Source organism: Prosopis cineraria, unplaced genomic scaffold (assembly GCF_029017545.1).
Source record: "Prosopis cineraria cultivar Desert tree isolate PC_DT_omini unplaced genomic scaffold, ASM2901754v1 PC10, whole genome shotgun sequence".
Lineage (NCBI taxonomy): Eukaryota > Viridiplantae > Streptophyta > Magnoliopsida > Fabales > Fabaceae > Prosopis > Prosopis cineraria.
Window position 1 is genome coordinate 37,498,687 of NW_026555341.1, and position 18,939 is coordinate 37,517,625.

An 18,939-nucleotide genomic window follows, 5' to 3' on the forward strand; every position below is an offset into this window, starting at 1 on the left:
TTTTGAAAATAATTGATATATTTTACTTGTTCCAGTGGGACCTACATCTACATATATGTATTTAAAAGAAGGAATGGTCCGGCCAACGGGTAGCTTGTTATGTAGTTGGCATCTCCCTTCTATCTGAGGTTTCTTTTTTCTTTTTGAAAACCCGAACATTTCAACGCATTGTGAAAGATTTCAGTTCTCTCTGCTTTTGGTGAGAAGCTATAAATTATTTTGCATAAATTTTTAACAGTTTAAGTTATTATTAGACTGTCTTAATCTGTTAAAAATATTTTCTATTTTCAAGGAAAAAAAGGAACAAAATGAAATGAAACGAAACTTAACAAATGGAAGAACATTACAAAGATTGGTTCCATAAACGTCACTGCTGGTTAGTATGAATACCAAATTCATACCCATAAGAAGAGACCCATCAAAATAACTAAATAAGCAAGTTATAAATATGGTCTGAATGTATTGAACAGTTAAAGAAATCAATGAAAGAATTTTACAGCCTTTATGCCTTGGTTCTCTTTATCTCAGAATTTTTTTTTTTTGGCAACTAACCTTATTAAATGAACTGTCATTTCATAACTAACCGGAGAGATTGCCTATAATATGAAAGTAATAGTAGAGGTATGTGTTTAGGAAATTATATTAGCAACCAAGATACACTTGGCTAGACTGATCAAGGAATCAAATTAGTTTATTCTGATATTTCGAATTTGAGTTTTGGAATATACAACAAGATATGAGACAATAGAATAAAAAAAAAATTGACAACAATGAGGCTGGAGTGAAGATTTGGAAACTGCTTGTTCCATATACCTATGCAATTGCTTGAACTTATGGAGATACAAAGGTCATATTGGAAAATTTTCAGATCAATTAGTTTTGAAGATCAGGTCAGGTCCTCAATCTATGAACAACTAACTACACAGATTTAGTATCTTTGTGGGAGGGCTTGAGTTTTTGTTAATAAGCAACAATGTCATAAAGATCATTCAGGAGAGTAACGGCTACAAGATGTCATTAGTTACCTCTTGTGCTTGATATTCATAGTTTTTGAAAGTGTTTTATTTTGTGTAAGTTTACTAGTTTGCTCTAGACAATAATATTGATATTGATCTATTGAAATTTTCTATTAAATAATAACGAGTAAGAAAATAGAATTTTGAGTTTTGACAAATTACTTGTCAAAAACTAAAAGCATATATACATACATACATATATATATATATATATATATTCCTGTCATACAACACTTGAAGAGATATATAATGTTACCACAAATAAGTGGTGTGTGATCATTATCATACATAAGTTTCTAACTTGCTGACTTTTCTCTGCTCTTTATTCATCAAATTCAGGGGTTAGCATCATGATCTTCATTAGGAACAAACTTCCTCCAAAACCAATGTGACTTCCACACATTGCTCATTTCTTCAATAGGGACATTCTTTGTCTCTGGGAGGAGCAGAGCAATGAAAATGGTCATTACGACAACGAAACAGGCGAAGAAGAAGAAGAGGCCAAACTTCAAGTGGCAAAGCATGGTGAGGAACACTTGGGCAACAGCAAAAGTGAACAACATGTTCACAGCAACATTAATAGCTTGCCCTGCAGATCTGACCTCAAGAGCGCATATTTCACTTGGCACCAACCAACCTAATGGTCCCCAGGACCAAGCAAATGCTGCAACATATGCACATATCAAGAACAATATGAAGTTTGCATCACCTTTGCTCAATGAGCCTTCACCATTGATTCCAAACTTCACAGCTATCATCACTCCCACCAGAACCTAAAATCAATTCACAGAGACATGTCACTGATCAGTAATTATAATAACAAAGAGGTTCAATACATGTAAGCCATCAAATATTTAATATACCTGGCAAATAAGCATTTGGACACCACCTTCAAGGAACAGAATCCTCCTCCCAAACTTATCAACAGAGAATATGGAAACCAGTGTGGCGACGACATTAACTAATCCGGTGATAACTGCAGACATGAGAGATGCTTCACTGCCAAAGCCAATAGTTTTGAAGAGGACTGGTGCATAAAACATAATAACGTTGATGCCAGTGAGCTGTTGGAAGAAGGGAATGAGAGAGCAGAAAATGAGTTGAGGTCTATATTTTGTTTGCAAGATGTTCTTCCATGGATGTTCCACAAGCTTGGCCGCTTCACTTGCATCAATGAGATCTTGGAACTCTTCATCAACGTTCTGGGTTCCTCGAATCTTCTGCAACATAGCCTTAGCTTCATCACGCTTCCCTCTTTCAATCATTGAGTTTGGTGTGTCACTCAGAAAAAGAGATCCTATGCACAGCAAAAATGCAGGCACTGCTCCCACACCCAAAGAAATTCTCCATCCATTTTGGTACTTAGCAGTCCGATAATTGATAAGGTTTGCTATCAAAATGCCTATTGTTATCATCATTTGAAACCCCATGTTGAGTGCTCCTCTGATATTTGTTGGAGCCATTTCAGATAAATACACCGGAACAGACTATCAAGAAGAGAGAGAGAGAGAGGAAAAACAAGTTAATTTCAATGCTAGCTTGAAAATTGGAAGTTCAAAAGCGTTAATGCTGGTCCATCTAGTCCTATAAATCACTTTCACCCAATAAAGAAGAACAGTAAAATTCAGTAACTCTATCAAAGAATTTAATAAGTTTTCAACTAAATACAAAAAGAATGTTTAAAAAAACTTTCTCAATGAATACAACAATGTTTGAATTTGACCCAATCAAGTAGTTATATATAAAATATATGCATATTTTAATAACTTTTTTTTCTCTAACTAAATTTGTGATAAAAAATTAATAATATAACTTATAAATAAGACATGAAAAAACATTCTTTCTCGCTTTATAAATAGGATAAGAGAGAGTAACTTACTTGATTACAATATCCAACACCAAAACCTAGCAATAGACGGCCAATGATGAGCATTCCAATGTTGGTTGCAAAGCCATTCAATAATGCACCAGCAAGGAAAAACAATCCACCAAGGAACATGGAAGGTTTACGACCAAGGATTCTTGTGGTAATGGAAGCAAAGAAAGAAGCTAGCAGTGCAGCAAGATAGAGAGAAGAAGTGAACAGGGTAAGCATTTCGTTGTCAAATTTGCAATATGTGCTCTCATGGCTGATACCATTCATTTTGCTATACACTGATGGGAAGAATTTGACCAGAAAAGGTTCCATGGAAGTCACTCCTCCAGTAATTCCCAGATCATAACCAAAGAGAAGACCTCCCATGGCAGCCACAAGGCAAGTGACTAGCACAAAAACTGTGATTCTTCCTTCATAATTTCTGACTTCAGTTTGATCAACAAATGCTCCTCCTCCCATTTTCTGAAGTAATTTACAATTACTTTTTGCCTTTTGCCTTCTACTCTGCAATTCGCTGTGTTATATATAGGACTTGGAAGGAAGATAAAATATGAAACTGAGAGGATGTTCTAACAGACATGCACAATAATCCGATATGACAAGATTTTACCTTTTTAAACGTATCAGACAGTCATAATATCCTAACTTCGGGTTCTTGTTACCTGAATTTGTTATTCAAATTACGGTCATGTGTACTGTGTGTGTCCCCATAGAAAGATCAAGTTGTTAAGAAAGATATAACTAAAATTTCAACTGTATATGTAAATTGCAATTTGGATTGAAATATAATATTCGGTGATTCAAATGAGAAAGTTGGGGTGCACATGAACATAACAAAACAATAATAATAAAATATAATATAATAATATTTGTTTCTTAAATAACATTATTTTCAATAAAAGGACACCTGTATATAGTAAAAAAAAATTAGAATTGTTTATTTGTAACTAAAATATAAATTACTATTTCCTTTTTTTTTTTCAATTTATAATTTTTTTGGGTAAAATAACAAATAGTAATAAAATTTACTTAATACAATTTTCAATCTTAATTTTTTTATAAACTTTTAAAAGTATCTTTCATTAATAAGAGAAAAAGAGGAAGGAATTTTATTTAAAGAGTGAAATTATCAAAGTTAATATTAAAATAATCATAATTAATAAAACTTTTTTTTTCAAAAATTATAAGACTATCAAATTACATCAAAAAAATTTCTTGTAAGATGAAAAGGGAGTATATAACAATGGCAACTAGTTTTTTAATGCACCAGAAGTATAATAATTAATAAACAATGTTTTTATCTAGACTTTAAATATAATATTCATTTATATTTTGTATTAATATAAGGTTATGGGCTAACATATGTTTTTATCTACTTTATTTTTTTAAGTCAATTTCATTTCTCTCCTCTAATTCAACAATAAAAAAAAGATTAAAATTCTTTTTAATTATTTAAAAAGATTGAAAATTTGAGCATGATAAAATTAGAAAAATGAAAATGAAAAAAGTAAAAAAAAATAAAAGTATATTTAATATATCAAAGAGTTTAATAAAAATTCCCGTAAAAATTTATTTGATATGAAAGAGTTTTTTAATACTATTTAATATAGAAGAGTTAAGTATAAATTTTAAGAATATATTAATAAAATAAATTTTATTTCATAGAATAAATTAATTTTCCCTAATTAATTTTCGACCTGTACCAAATTTTTCCTAAAATTAATTATAAACCCCGGTAAAAACCTTCTCGTGAGCAGCGGATCCAGTTCTTTTCGTCGACGAACGAGCATTCCATACTCCGCCGGACGCCGTCCACCGTTGTCAGCCCAGCGTAGTTGTTCTCGGGCAAGCAGTGAAGAAGGTACGAATCCTAGGGCTTTTTTTTACTCCCAAAATCCGGTCAGCTTGATTTGTTCAATCTAGATTTGAATTGGTTCCCTCGTCATCGGTTCCCTGCGTGGCTGTTCTTGCTTTCATTTAAATTTTTCATTTTAATTTGGCTTTGAATCTGGTTGTGTAATCGTTGAATATTGACGCCTTTGAATTTGGGAATATTCACATGTTGAGTTTTTTTTTTTTTTTGGTGACAGTTTTTGCTTGAATGGTGTGTAATTGGCTATTATACTCCTTCCCTCTTCATTCTGATTACTAGCGAATTGTATGATTTGGATTATCGTTGTTTTGCAATGTTGGATTTGTTGTGTATTGGCATTCTGTTTATTAATCTTTTTATATTATCATCAATTTTCGAAATTCTCAATGTATTTGTGATGTATGATCTTGTAAATGACTTGGCTCGAGTTGTGTCAAAGTATCTGGAACAAAAATTAAAAGGGTATTATATCAACTATGCATATTTCAGAGATTAGGTCCGCCTATGTATATGTTACTTGTCAGTCCCTTGAGCAATCCTGGGTAAAAATTATTTTTGGCACTCTGATGTGCATTCCCTGAGGAAAGATCCTCAAATTTTGTTATTAACGTTTTCTGTGAAGACTTCTACATCTGAACTTTTGATATTGACATTTGAAATGGTTATTTGACCATACAAGTTCTTATTTAGCAGCTGAGCAGTATTTTGTGTTGGGTTTGTTCACGGTCATTAACAAATACACAGTTCCAACTAAACATAAACATAAACCATGTGTCGTAAAATCAATTAACCACTATACATTGGATTGTATCAAAATGAGTTGGACTGAATTCTTTACATTTTTAATGAAACTTAGTGATGATGACTGTAACGGTAATTTATGTTGAATGGTAGCAGATGGTGTTTCATATATTTTTTATTCCTAGTTTTTTCACTGTTATGATTATTCGTGGATTTGTTCCCAGTAAATACCAGACTAATTATATTTGCTTTGAGTTGCTAATTGAAAGCTTTAAAACGAAGCTTGCATCTGCATGCAGTAATGGGAGCTGAAGATACAAAAGACCCCTTCAAAGGGGTGGATTGGAAAGCCGTTGGTGGTGAAATGCAACAGAATCCTAGTGCTCAGCCAGTTTTGAAGAAGCGTCTCCCCAAAAAAGTTAGGGAAATCCCTGACTACTATTTCCTTCCTCGACGGTCTCTACCTTCAGCTATCGCTTTCTATGGTTCATGCATAGCTGGTGGTATTGCTGCAGGAATGCTTTTGGAGGTCTGGATTAACAAGAAAGTTAAAGGTATATTTCATCTTTTCTCTATCAAAGCTAGGTACAATTAAATTGATTTCTTTTTTCCTTGACAGGTTACCTCTTGCCTAGGAAGAATATCATTTGCTACATAACTTGTCATAATAATCTGATGTTCGAATTTCCTTATTTGGATTAAAGGAAATATGATAGTGAAAAAAATAGCTTTGTAGTTCATTAATCTCTAGCATTCAAGTTCTAGACAGGTAGAAATTCTAATGAGCATTCGTTCTGCAATTCATGTCATAATGCATCAGTAGTAGACTTAGAACAATACTATTTATTTGCTTCAAATTATTCTACCCAAAGGGGTGCGTGTTATCTCCAGCTTCTAAACGGAATGACCCCAATATGCAAGTTAGGATGTAATTTTACTATATATTAACTCTGTAGCTAGTTTATTTTCATTTGTAAAGGCTGTATCAGGATCAACTGTTCTATTTTACCGTAGTCCCAAGAAAATAGAGGCTCAAGCACTAAATAGGATACAAAACTTAGTGTTGCTGAGTTATTTTAAGATCAAGCCTCCAGAAATGGATTCTTGCACGCCTAAATTTCCATTTAAAATCTCATATATCGTCACTTGACCTCTTGGAGTTCATACAATATAAATGGCGAAGTTTTAGTTGTTGGAAGGCTTGTGATTTTGTTCTTGTATGTTTGAAATTGAAATTAAGGATTATTGCTGAGATTTTGGGTTTTGGCATTGCAGAAGATGGAGGTGTTATATGGGAGTTTGACAAATAGACGCTTCTGCACTTTGATGCAATGTTCAGTTTCCAAACTTTTGGAGAATTCATGGTGTAGTGTAGATTTATCATTGTTTTCCTCCACGGCGAGTTGTATTTACAAGAGACCACTAGTGAGCATTTAGTTTTGTTTTTAAATACTGTTTCCTGTATTTAAAAGCAAAAAAAATTTAAAAAGTCATTTGGATAAATGTTTTAGATTTAATTGTTTTTAAAACTGTTTTCATTTTTTATTTTTAAAAACAAAAATTATAAACATCTTTAAAGATGTCTTCATTTCATTTTTCTTGTTTTTGAAACATACTTTCTCTAACCCAAATTATAAAACAAAGTTGGAGATATATTATTGTTTCAAAATATAAAATAATTTGAGAAAAATAAGTTTTTACTAATCTTTTCCAACCTTTTCTTTTGCACCCATTGCTAGCAGAGCAACCTATTTTTAAATTTAAAGAATGTTTTTAAATTAATAAAATTGAACAAATTTTCATTTTGTTTTGTTTTAAAAAAAATTAAAAATTATATTACAAGATAATTTTGAAAAATAAAAAATGAAACAGAAGCCAAACAAGTTATATCTTTCTAACGCAATTCTGACTTTGTTTCCTTTTCAAGGTCGGACCAAGCAATGAACGTTGCTACTAGTGTCTGGCCAAAAAGAAACAAATTATTGCTACGTATATTTTCACATTTTAATTATTGTTTTAATAAAAATCACATAATTGAGTTTGAAATTATGATGGAATTAGATCTTCAAATTCAGATAATCTATCTTTATCAACTTTCGTGAACAAAAACTCGAGAATATAATTTGTACCCTGGAAGACATTTTTTTGACCACCAGACTCGATATTTAGCAAGCTGGCAAGCAATGAAGCAATCATTATTGTGAAACCAACACCCCCCCCCCCCAAAAAAAAAAAACCCTCCCCAAAAAAAAAAAAAAAACCGGATCTTTTTATTTTGACTAAAATATATTTTTACTTTTTTAACTTTATATTAAATTTAAATTTAATTTTTTAATTTTATAAAATATTTTTAATTCTTTAACCCTAACATTTAACATTATTATTTTTAAATAATTATTTTTTATATTAATTATTATTATTTTAAAAAAATTAAAATTAATCTGTCATCTTTTGAGAATGTTGTCAATATTTGAATATTTAATGTAAAAATTTGTTAGAATAAAACTAATAGTATTAGAATTAAAAAATTAAAATAATATTTTATAAAGTTAAGAATAAAATAAAATATTTTATAAAGTTAAAGAATTAAATGTATATTTTAATTTTTTATTTTTTACTGAATAGATAGACGTTGCATTAATCTCAAAGCAAAATACACGGAAACAATACCAGGGACACTACAATTTTGACCCACCACCTCTTTATGGAGCAACTATCACAAATAGATGCAACATTTCAAAGAACACTGTCATTGGCAATTTTTAAACAAAAGATAAAAGAGGAAAACTGTTGAATACAATAACAGAAAAGTCACGCTTATAAAGTAACGTCAACCTTACAATAGTAAGGAAAAAATGGATAACAGGAAGAGAGTAGGGCAAACGAGATAACAGAGTAAGCTGGTAAGAAATAACAGTGTAAAATTAGCAGAACATTCTTCTGTATTGGGTCGTAAAAATTCTTCTGATTCAACTAAAACTCACTTCAGAATACAAAATTTACTTGTGTATTGTGCCAGCTCTGCAATGCTAAAAGCTTAACTTAGGAGATCCAGAAGAAAGGTACAAGAAAATTAAATGAAACACTAAATGGTCAAACTATGAAAGAAAGTAAACCCTGCTAAGCAGAAATTTAATTTAAAAACTAACAAGTTGGAAATTCGATCTTCCTCCTATGTTCGAGAGGAAAGTAAGCACCACAAGTAGTGCTGGCCTCATATTCTCAATCTAAGTGTACAACATCCCATCTGCACTTTCTCTTTGAAGCAATTGCACTACTTTACCCGAGAAAGGCATATGCTGCGAAGAAAATCCCCGTCTGATGCAACCAGCTGCTGTATTGCAGAATATTTATCAAAAACCGCTATGAGAGTTGAAAGCTTCTGACAGTTTCTTCAAATCCCAAGACTCCATGTTTGGGGACAGAAAAAAGACACCCACAGCCAAAGCAATGACTGTGAAGGTCATACATGTCTTGCACCCATGGCTTTGAGATACTCTTCCTAAGATTACCTTACAATATTTATCTGCATCCTTGAAGAGTGCTTGTTGAGTAGCATCAGTTCCAGAAGCCAAAGCTTTCTCATTCTGCAGCCAAAAAGTTTTATATATGAATTTCAGTCATGCTGCTACTTTTATGTATACCAATAATCAAAAAAATGAAAACGGAAGAGTCTGTCCATCAGAGTGATTGTTAACTGATTCCAGATGCATCAAATTGGAAGTATACCATGCTGATAGAGGAATGAGATCCTACCTTTTGCTTAAAATTCTTTAGAGTCTCCCTTAGTGGCTCATGAGGAGACAATTTTGCAGATTCTTCCTTCCAATTGTCAGACAACTTTTTCAGAACAGAAATGCTCGCTTCTAGGTTCTCCTCATAAGCTTTTTCCTGTTCATAACCAATTAAGAGTAAGACTCAATTAATAAAAACTAAATTAACAATTAAAAAGGAAGGAGAAAAACACAGAGCAAGCATGCAAAAACCTTCCAAGAACTTGAAAAGTATAATTATGCACAGAACGGCTCACCCATTGCTTGTAGCATTCGGAGCTTTGGCTCAAACACCATATGACAATATTAGTTGCCTCCTTTGATAACTCAGGATTTCCTGAAAAATAGTTATGTTAAAGAACACCTCTAACATATTTATTTCTCTAATATTTCATCAAAACAACAAAAGAAAGGGTTGGTAAAAAAAAAAAAAAAGCAAAAGAAAACATGATAAAACTGAAAATATCAAGTTTGCATACTTTCCCCTGCTGCTCTGATTGCAGAATTGAATATCTGTTGGGAAGCTTGCTTCATTGCTTTACTTCCATGGGAACCAGCGAGAGCCACCTCTTTCAGGGTGGAATATACAGCCTCAAATCTCTCAGTAGCCTACAGAAAACCCATCACGTTGACATTGAGTCTCAGTGGTTTTGAGCAATGATGCATATAACAGCTGACATTACCAAAACCAACTGAAAAACTACCTTTACTCTAGCTGAAGATACAGGGAAAGTAACTTGCATCAATATTTCAAATGAAGAAGGTGGAAGTAATCGTTCCCCTTTCCTTACAGCACCATTTACTAAAATAGACCGAGCTTTTGGGGCAGACAAAAACCTGCCATCAAATTAAAAAAAAATTACAGCGGTGATGATAAAAACTATTGTAACAAACGATTGAAAGGAAATCATCTATGTTTACATACTTTTCCACCAGCTGCAAAATCAAATCTCTGGATAGTGGGTTACCACTTTTGCTTGTCACTATGGGTAGAAGATTGCGAGCCCAAGCATATAATCCTACTGAGAGATCCCCCACTGAAGCCTATACGAAATGCAGGCATTAATCAGCATTGGCAATGGCAAGGAAAATAAAGAAGCAACAGTTCTATTAAAGAGATTAATAGATTATTCAACTTGTTTATCCCACGCGTTTCATAAAATCCCATTTTGACATCTACCATATACCTGAGCTATCATCCAAACAATCACGTGAAGTTTATCTTGCCCTTGATACTTCACATTTTCCCTCAACGTGGGTAATAGAGTAACTAGGACATCAGGCTTCCGTCGCAATACCATTGCTAAAACAACAAATATGGCAACCTGCAAGTCATGTCAATTCATTGTCAATTGACCAGAGGAAATTTTTTTGGGGAAAGGGTAGGGGGATCCATATTTACATTTATAATTCTACGCCTGATCAGACAAACATTGGATGAAACTTAGTTAAGAGAAGGAACCCATCATCAATGAAGCAAAAGGTCACAGAACCAACAAGGTCTAAGGAAATGGCATGGAAACTGGCAAGGACAAGCAATTGTCAAAATGAAATTCAACTTACTACTTTTATTGGTTTTCACTAGTAGGTGCAGAGATTATTATGATCAATTTAGAAATTAGAAGAAAATACAAGTTTCATTTTTTGCCAGCCCAATGAACCAAGGTGTTGACATCCCTAAGGTAAACCCCAGAACAAGGTGCTCCAATCATGGTTGTTCATAAAACCATGTGATTATCAAAGTTTAAATCAGGAAAACCTCTCGACTAGCACATGTAAACTTACTTTTTGCTAAACCCAAAAACTTGATTAAAATCACAAGTTTACCGGTTAATGAAACAGGCAATATCTCACAGTCATAACCCTACTTTTCTTTCATTACTTTATCCTATCTCAGTCAGTAATGAAGAAAAATGCAGTCTAAAATGCTTTTCTCAGAAGAAATCAGTAATTCTTTATAGTCCCTCATCAATTCCCACACTGTAAACCACGACTAGCCACTCGCACCTTCACATTAACGCTAAAACAATTCCTTCAACCCAGTCCCATACTCGAGCTTTGTTGAATTTTTACATTTAAACTGTAACACTGGCTATTACATCTTTGCAATAAAGAAACTTGTTCTTTGTTTCTTGATAGTTGATTTGTACATATGCTGTCGTCTGTTACATCTTTTGTTAATCTTCTCTCCATATTAGGATGCATATTAGGATGCATATTAAAATGAACAAGTCAGTATCAATTTACCTGAGATTTTGAGGTGGCTTGTTGCGAACCCTTTTTTGAGCCCTTGGCTACAGTGTGCTGGCTAGCTATATCGGCAAGAATGCTATCTACAGACCACAGCACAAAGGAGCTTAGTGCCTCAGAAGAACGCTGGTTGATCCAGTCAACTGATGTCTTATATACCGCATCAGATATATGAGAGAGAGGAATCTGGCAAAATATGCATTTACTGATTAACTTGCGAGGAGAAAAATCAGATAACATAAGTATATAACGGAAACCAAATTCCAATAACACGTATAACAGAGGGCCTAAATGCTGAATGCCAATGATCAGATATTCTTGGAATACCATCTCTTGCCATAACACCAAGAAAAGTTGAGCCTAATGGTCTAAATATGAGCAGAAACAGTTTTTTTGAAATCCTGCCGATGGCTCATGCTTCTCATTATAGATGAAGAATTAAATATGAAATCGCATGCATGAAATGTGTGCCATCAAGGTTTTGTTTAGGGCCTTCTGACGCAATTTTTCAGTACATTAGATTAGATTTATATATTGAAACTTCCCGGATTCTCAATTCTGCATCATAGTTTTTTTTTTTTTTTTTGGGGCCATAGGATTCAGTATCACAGTTATTACAATGAATATGCATATAACGAGGAAAAAGAAGAATGCGTAACTCACATCAACTATCTTAGCCACGGTCGACTCCCTGAACAACTTCATCCAAGGAAATTGAGAGGAGCTCACCGAAGAAAATGCACGTCCAAAATAATCTGCAAATCGCATCATCTGTATGTCCTGCTGGTTGTCGTAGGATGTCTATTGATAAAAACAAACATAAAATCAGACAACATGCATTTCCTCTCTAAACCAACAGATCAAACCCAAACAAAACCATAATCACGCGTAATTCAAATCCCAGTAACCAATTAAGATGCCCACCGATATATCAGCCAGAAAAACCGCCAGATCAGAAGCGTCGATCTTCGCAGCCGCTTCTGCCACAGTCACCTTCGGCTTCTTCACCTTTTTTGGCTTTACCTTCTTCCCATCTTCCCCTTTCCCATTCTCCGCCGAAGCCCCCGCACCATCATTATCGTCATCATCATCCTCCTCGTCATCGTAATCAGCCCGTTGTTTGGATCTGACCGGAACATCAGCAAAGCCAGCATTGGCCGCTCTCTGTGCTTCTAGAATTCGCCGGCGGCGGTCCTCCGATTGCTTTTCGATTGAACGGAAAACGTTGTCGGCACCACCGGCCAAGGTACCGTTGGAATTCGCCAGGGGATGAGAGTTATTGTTGTTGTTGGCGTTGGTCTTCTTGTGTCGCTTTGCGTAGGTGACCTTCTGCCATCCATGGTCGCTGTTGTTGTTGACGCTATGACTCGCAGAATGGACACCGTTTGCTTCATTAGGGCTTGATTCGAGAGATGCATGCTTGTCTTCCATTGTCGCGAGCAAAGAAAGTTGAAGCTTTGTCTCTTTTACTCTCTTTCAAGCAGGAAATGCTTCGGAAAAAACGAGAAAACCAGGAAGCACAGGGAGAAGAAATTGGAGGAAGTTGAAAAGGAAAATTTAAGGCGTTGACTTCTTATAATTGACCTTCTTTTTGAAATTGAATTACATTAATGCCATAAGTAGCTGACAAACGGGGGCAGGCGGGCAGCACGTGTTCTGGCTAATAGGACCTCAACGCGTGTCAACTCAACAGTCCAGTCAAAACATGATCCATTGAACATTGATTTAAAAACATTTTTTTTTTGAACTTAAATTAAATTTAATATAAAAAATTTATATATATGTCAAAAGGTTTTTTTTTGACAAAACTTTGAACATAAAATATAGTGTAAATATAAATATATTTTTTATTTTTTAAAATTATATAAATATCTTTAAAAAAATAAAAATTAGCCTTTATAGTTTATTCTCTACACCTTCAATTTAAAAATATAAGACATTTTTTAAAAAATTAAATATTTAAAAATATAAGACATTTTTAAATTTTGAAGGGTAATTATTGTCTTTTTTTAAAAAAATTTCTATTAATAATAATTTTATATTTATCGTAGGGGTTTAATGAAAGTAAATATGAAAAGATAGAGTTAATTGAAAAATAGGTAACTATTTTATTAAGAGTGTAATTTAATTAAAAATATCTTATATTTTTTAATAAAAGGAGTATCTTCTAACCATGCATGCTGCAAATTGTTTTATAATTCAAGCATATTCATGTCTAATCAAGTATAAGACTTTTACATAAAATTGGAACTCAAGATTTCGCACACGATAATTATAATCGTTTTTATTAAGTCTTTTTTTCATTTTAAAAAATGTATATGATATATCATAGCAATCATTCCTAGGATTTAATCATTCTTTAAGGGTAGATGCATCTCTTACCTTTCGACAGGGTCAATTTATTTGGTAATGGTAATAAAGATAATGATGAATAGAAAAATCCATGTTGGTATGCTGTAGAGGTTTTTTTTTCTATATTTTAAGCGAAGCTATTGGTGTTTTTTCTTTTTTTTAATAAGTTTGTTGTTTTGGGGTGACTATAAATTAGAGGTGGTGAAACTAAAATGTCTTGTATAAACTTCCAGATTTGAGCCTGAACTAATTTTTGGTTTGGGCAAAGAGAAAACGAGAGAAAATATTAAAAGACAAAACTTCTAAAAAAAATAAAATTTTTGGCACGCTGAAAAAAGTGAAAAAAGTTATTCTGGATTATTATGGTCAAACACAGAATTAAGTTTAAAATACAACTACGCACAAAAAGGACACAGCCAGTTGCCAGTCAGGCAATCAAAATACTGAACGCCAAACACAGCCTGAAACGAGGAATGACGGGTGATGCCACGTGTAGCCCATGCACAGGAGGTAAGTGTCCTGTGACAGGCTGGAAGCTATGGGATCAAGAATCCAGGAATCTTTTTGCAATGGAGATTGGAGTCCTAGTTCCTGCTCATCCCATCACACGGCAAAATCATCTGGAATCATTTCTTGAACAAGGCCCATGTACTGCTTCTCTTTCTCTCACTCTCTCTGTTTTTTCTTTTTTTTAACTCTCACTTGGGTATCCTAGATGATCTAAACTAATCTGGTTGATAGAATACAAATACCTTTTTAAAAGGTATACCTTCCGCCAAAAATCTAATCACCATTACATATCTAGAGCTCAAATTCAAAAGCTCTTATTAAGAGAGATCAACCCTAGCTATTGATCTAAAACCTCGGTGGTTGATTGGGCTCTCTTTTGTTTCGCCAAATCCCCGTCTTGTGCAGTATATTCTTTTGAATGAAATTCATTTTCACCCAAAATAAAAAGAATCGTCTCAAAAAATTATAAAAGATTAATTAACCAAGTCATGTGAATGGCACTTAACATCCCCATAAATGGCCACACTACATAAGGGGAGACAGGTGATTAAGAAATTCATCAAAGACAACATGGGGGAGATGCAGTCTTTTCTGCAGGCCTAGGAAATTCATGCAGTCCCATTCTTTTTTTTTTTTTTTTGCTACAAACAAATTATTCCCGAATAATATATATTACAGTTATGCAGGCTGCAACACTCAGATCTCCAAGTCACCTTATTGGCAATTTCCATGAGAATGATTTTGGCTCTCAGTTCTCACCATACATGCCTGAAATACTTAAAAAAGAAATACACAAATTCATATATTGAAGTGAACAGATATCCAACCCTATCAAATCTCAATGGGGAGTTCAAAAAACAAGGCATGGTTCCTAGAAGTATTGTCAAGACACAACGTTTAATAACATTATGAACAAACAGACAAATGAAGACACCAGATTGTAAGCAGTTCAACAGATGAAGATATTCCTTTCCAACTTGAAGCAAAATCTCAAGACATTTCTCAGTTCATTTACAAAGTAAAGTAATAAGCACCTTGGTAGTCATTATCAAACTAACTGGCCATTCACCTTTTCATCTAATTTCAACTGAAACAAAATCGATATTGAATTCAATTTCTATGCCCATATAGAATTTTTCTCACCCGCTCAGCTTACAAGGATAGAACATTGATCACTTATTTGTGTGATATCAATGGGAACAGAGGACATTGGGATCCAGTAAACATGCAACTCTCTCGAATTGCAGAGATTCATAGATTGAGTTTTAGATTTCAAAACAAAGATTGGTGATGATCAAAGCTGCACTGGACATCAATTAGTTTAGAAACTCCTAATCACTCAAGCACTAAATGTTGTGATCTCATTGCGCATTTGTTATACATCAATGATAAGGATTTTTAAATAAATATCTCAATCAGCAAGATCCAACTTAAGAATTATAACAGGAAAGAGGGAAAAAGCAATGACCTCTCAGTTCCTAGTTGCAAAGTTAAAGAGCGAAACTAAAAGTGATGAATATAAAGTAATTTATCCATCAATCCACCCTCAACACTGAAAGGGCAAACACCTTAGTCACAGTTATGCACATGAAAGTAGATTAATTTACATGACAGAATGTAAACTATGATACTTGAGTATCAAGTATCTTCTCGGTATAAGAACCAGAACTGGACAGACCTAGAAATGATTTAGTCGTAGTTTTAAATGATGAAAATATAGAGAATAACTACTAAATGTGAACTCAGGTTGACTTACATGGTTTAGGAATGATTCAAAAGAGATTCAGACATAAAGCCAAACAATTAGTCAATACAAATGATGATAATAAATTCGCTTGTATAAATTGGAGAAGAAAGGCACCGCTAATAACAGTGAATTCCATGAATTTCAATATGCTTCTACTCATGATTTATGAATTCCTGGAATTCACGCAGCTGGTAAATTTGTATGAGTACCCTAACTATTAAATATAAAAGGAAAAGGAGGAGAAACAAAATGGTGTCATTCAAATAGGTTAAAACAGATTACAAATAACTTGTTATGCTTTTATCCTGTAATGATGCAAACATAAAGCAGATGTAAGGAATACACACCCAAGAAATTCTCAACATTCTAACAAAAATATGAAATCAGACAAGAACTTATTAATGTTTTAAAAGCATAATTCATACATAAAAATCATCATGGGCTTATTAAACATATATCAAACAGTGATGCAGTCAAGTAAATGACATGAATGTTTAGAAATTAAAGAAGCTCTGCACTCTGCAGGCACCCAGCTAAAAAGATGCAGAAGGCAGAAGCAAAGTGCACACTACCTCTTGAAGAATTCTGTAACATATCGTGACCCATTGTAGAGCACGAACCACATTAATACAATCATCAAAGTATCTGGCAAAATTAGGAACTAACAAATGCAATACTGCAACAGAGGTGATTGTCACAAAATCAAGAAATGCCTCAATTTGTGTGTGTGTGTGTGTGTGTTTTCAACCTTTTCAGCTTTCTTTGCCACAAAATAGGTCCAGTCCACTAGTTTAAGATTACAGAGCATGACAAACCCACTTTCCAAATACAGTTGAAATACCATTTATGGAAGTTAAAACTTTCAATCCACAGGCTAACATAGAAGCTCTACTTTTGTGTCTTGGGGGAATCTCAGAAGCAAATAAAGTAGTAAAAACGCAAAGAAAAATGAGGGGTGGAAAAGGATACTGAAAAGATAACGCTCCCACCAATCCAGCATATAAAGCCCAAAAGTGACATTGTAGAGGTAGATCTTGCGCTGAACCCAATTCATTATCTTTCGAAGCAGCAAATTTCAGTCAACCAAGCTCCTCTGAAACAACTCAACAAACAAAACTAAAAGAAGGGGGGAGGGCAGTGCTGATACCCAGAACCGGGCCAATACAACAATGGGAGAGGTAGATCGAACACGAAGGACCTTAGCCTGGAGAAGGTCACGAAGGAAAACCAAGAATACCACGAATTTAAACAATAATTCGAAAACTAAATTGTTTAAATTTGCCTTGTTCTACCCAAAGAGAGAAACAATGGTTGAAGGGTAGGTGATCAAATTCAAAAAGACGGAGAGGGGAAAAGGGAGTAGATGAGCAAATAATCGAACAGATGAGAGGATACGAATTTACTGATTACCAGAGGTTGTCAGGTGCAATTTCCCTCTTTTGTTGTTTTACCGAGGAGCCAACATTGACTGGCTTCTCGCATCCCCTTGTTGGAAGGTTTTTATTTCGAGTGTTGTGTAACCGCCCACAAAAGTATTTTAGGGTAACTAATCCTTCTTTCAAATACCGCTCTGTTTCAATTTATAACAATTTATAAAATACATTTAAAAGATTTTGTCTTAAAAATATAAAAAATTTCAATAAAAATAATATTTTGTTAATATTTTTTAATATTACTCATCTAATCTTATTTATAAATTATTTTCAATATATCTTATCAATATTAAAAAAATATTAAAACTCATTAACTCTATTTTAAAATTTAACAAATTCTTAACTTACCATATTAAATATACACACTTTAATAATATATTTTTTCCCTCCGACATTCAATAAAGAGTAAAAAAATTATGATGAAAATTTAATAACGTGATTTATAAATAAAATTAAAAAAATATTTTTTTTCTATCCTATAAATAGGATTAAAGGAAGTATCTCCTTTATATATTCTCTATTAATATTCTTACATAAATAGAGATTAAATAAAAAAATTATTTTTAAATGTTTATAGTTTTACTTTAAAAAAATTAAGATAATAAAATGTATTTAATTAACTGTGTAATTTTATCTAAAAATATTTTATAAATTGAGATATTTGATATTAACAATATTAAATATACTTAATTTCTATAATGTTATCATGTTTTGGCAACGGCATATGTTTTTTTTTTTTTTCCAAGCTTCCAAATCTTATAATTTCTCACGCAAGCAACATCAGTCTTTTTATTTCTAAATATATAGAGAGAGAGGCCATAATATGATGCTAATAATTAAAAATACTCTCTTCGTTAAAAAATATAAAGTATTTTTTGAAGAGTTAGATGTTCAAAAATGTAAGGTATTTTTAATCTTTTGAGGTGTAATCATTACTTTTTAAAAAAAATACACCTATTGATAATAACTTTATATTTATTGTAGGGTGTTTAATAAGGAAAAATATGAAAGAATAGAATTAGTTAAAAGTAAATAACTACTTTTATTAGGAAATGAGATTTGATTAAAAATACCTTATATTTTTAAATAGAAAAAGTATTAGGTATCAATGTCACTAAGTATACTAACTAGATGCTTCAGTGTCAATTTCCATGACAATGATTTTTGTGGTTGTCACCGGCTAGCACAACTGCAAGTGCCTGACGGATTAGGAAATACACATATGCTAGGAATTCCAAATATAATGTAATTCTTTTTTTTTTTAGTATATGGCCACAGAAAATCCATACAACAAAAAAGTATTCAATCATATCAAAATAAATAATATTTATATACATAGAAAGTGGTTCATGAAAGATTATTAATTCA

General features: G+C 32.9%; 4 protein-coding genes across 6 annotated transcripts; 1 reads left to right on the forward strand and 3 right to left on the reverse strand.

Annotated features, from left to right (window-relative positions):
* Positions 1-1,242: 1,242 nt before the first annotated feature.
* On the reverse strand, positions 1,243-3,393 carry LOC129321211 (sugar transport protein 10-like). The gene is made up of 3 exons (XM_054966904.1): positions 2,896-3,393; positions 1,880-2,503; positions 1,243-1,789 (listed from the first exon to the last, which is right to left on the reverse strand). The coding sequence occupies exons 1-3, from the start codon at positions 3,349-3,351 to the stop codon at positions 1,352-1,354; spliced, it is 1,518 nt and encodes a 505-aa protein (XP_054822879.1). The 5' UTR covers positions 3,352-3,393; the 3' UTR covers positions 1,243-1,351.
* A 1,222-nt stretch (positions 3,394-4,615) lies between these two features.
* Positions 4,616-7,099, forward strand: LOC129284505 (uncharacterized). Of its 2 annotated transcripts, none has more exons than XM_054920012.1 (3): positions 4,616-4,753; positions 5,789-6,060; positions 6,782-7,099. In XM_054920012.1, the coding sequence occupies exons 2-3, from the start codon at positions 5,808-5,810 to the stop codon at positions 6,814-6,816; spliced, it is 288 nt and encodes a 95-aa protein (XP_054775987.1). In that variant the 5' UTR covers positions 4,616-4,753; positions 5,789-5,807; the 3' UTR covers positions 6,817-7,099. The 2 variants fall into 2 exon arrangements, with proteins under 2 accessions (XP_054775987.1, XP_054775986.1); XM_054920011.1 differs by having other exon boundaries at positions 5,806-6,060.
* A 1,331-nt stretch (positions 7,100-8,430) lies between these two features.
* Positions 8,431-13,064, reverse strand: LOC129321375 (uncharacterized). The gene is made up of 10 exons (XM_054967108.1): positions 12,454-13,064; positions 12,193-12,330; positions 11,527-11,715; positions 10,467-10,604; positions 10,205-10,323; positions 9,984-10,116; positions 9,759-9,888; positions 9,537-9,616; positions 9,263-9,397; positions 8,431-9,093 (listed from the first exon to the last, which is right to left on the reverse strand). Exons 1-10 carry the CDS (start codon positions 12,958-12,960, stop codon positions 8,860-8,862), a joined length of 1,803 nt encoding a protein of 600 aa, XP_054823083.1. The 5' UTR covers positions 12,961-13,064; the 3' UTR covers positions 8,431-8,859.
* A 1,780-nt stretch (positions 13,065-14,844) lies between these two features.
* LOC129284653 (uncharacterized) lies at positions 14,845-17,633 on the reverse strand. 2 transcript variants are annotated; one of them, XM_054920181.1, is made up of 3 exons: positions 17,108-17,633; positions 16,711-16,783; positions 14,845-15,167 (listed from the first exon to the last, which is right to left on the reverse strand). In XM_054920181.1, exons 1-3 carry the CDS (start codon positions 17,190-17,192, stop codon positions 15,140-15,142), a joined length of 186 nt encoding a protein of 61 aa, XP_054776156.1. In that variant the 5' UTR covers positions 17,193-17,633; the 3' UTR covers positions 14,845-15,139. The 2 variants fall into 2 exon arrangements, with proteins under 2 accessions (XP_054776156.1, XP_054776157.1); XM_054920182.1 differs by having other exon boundaries at positions 14,845-15,159; positions 17,108-17,626.
* Positions 17,634-18,939: the final 1,306 nt, after the last annotated feature.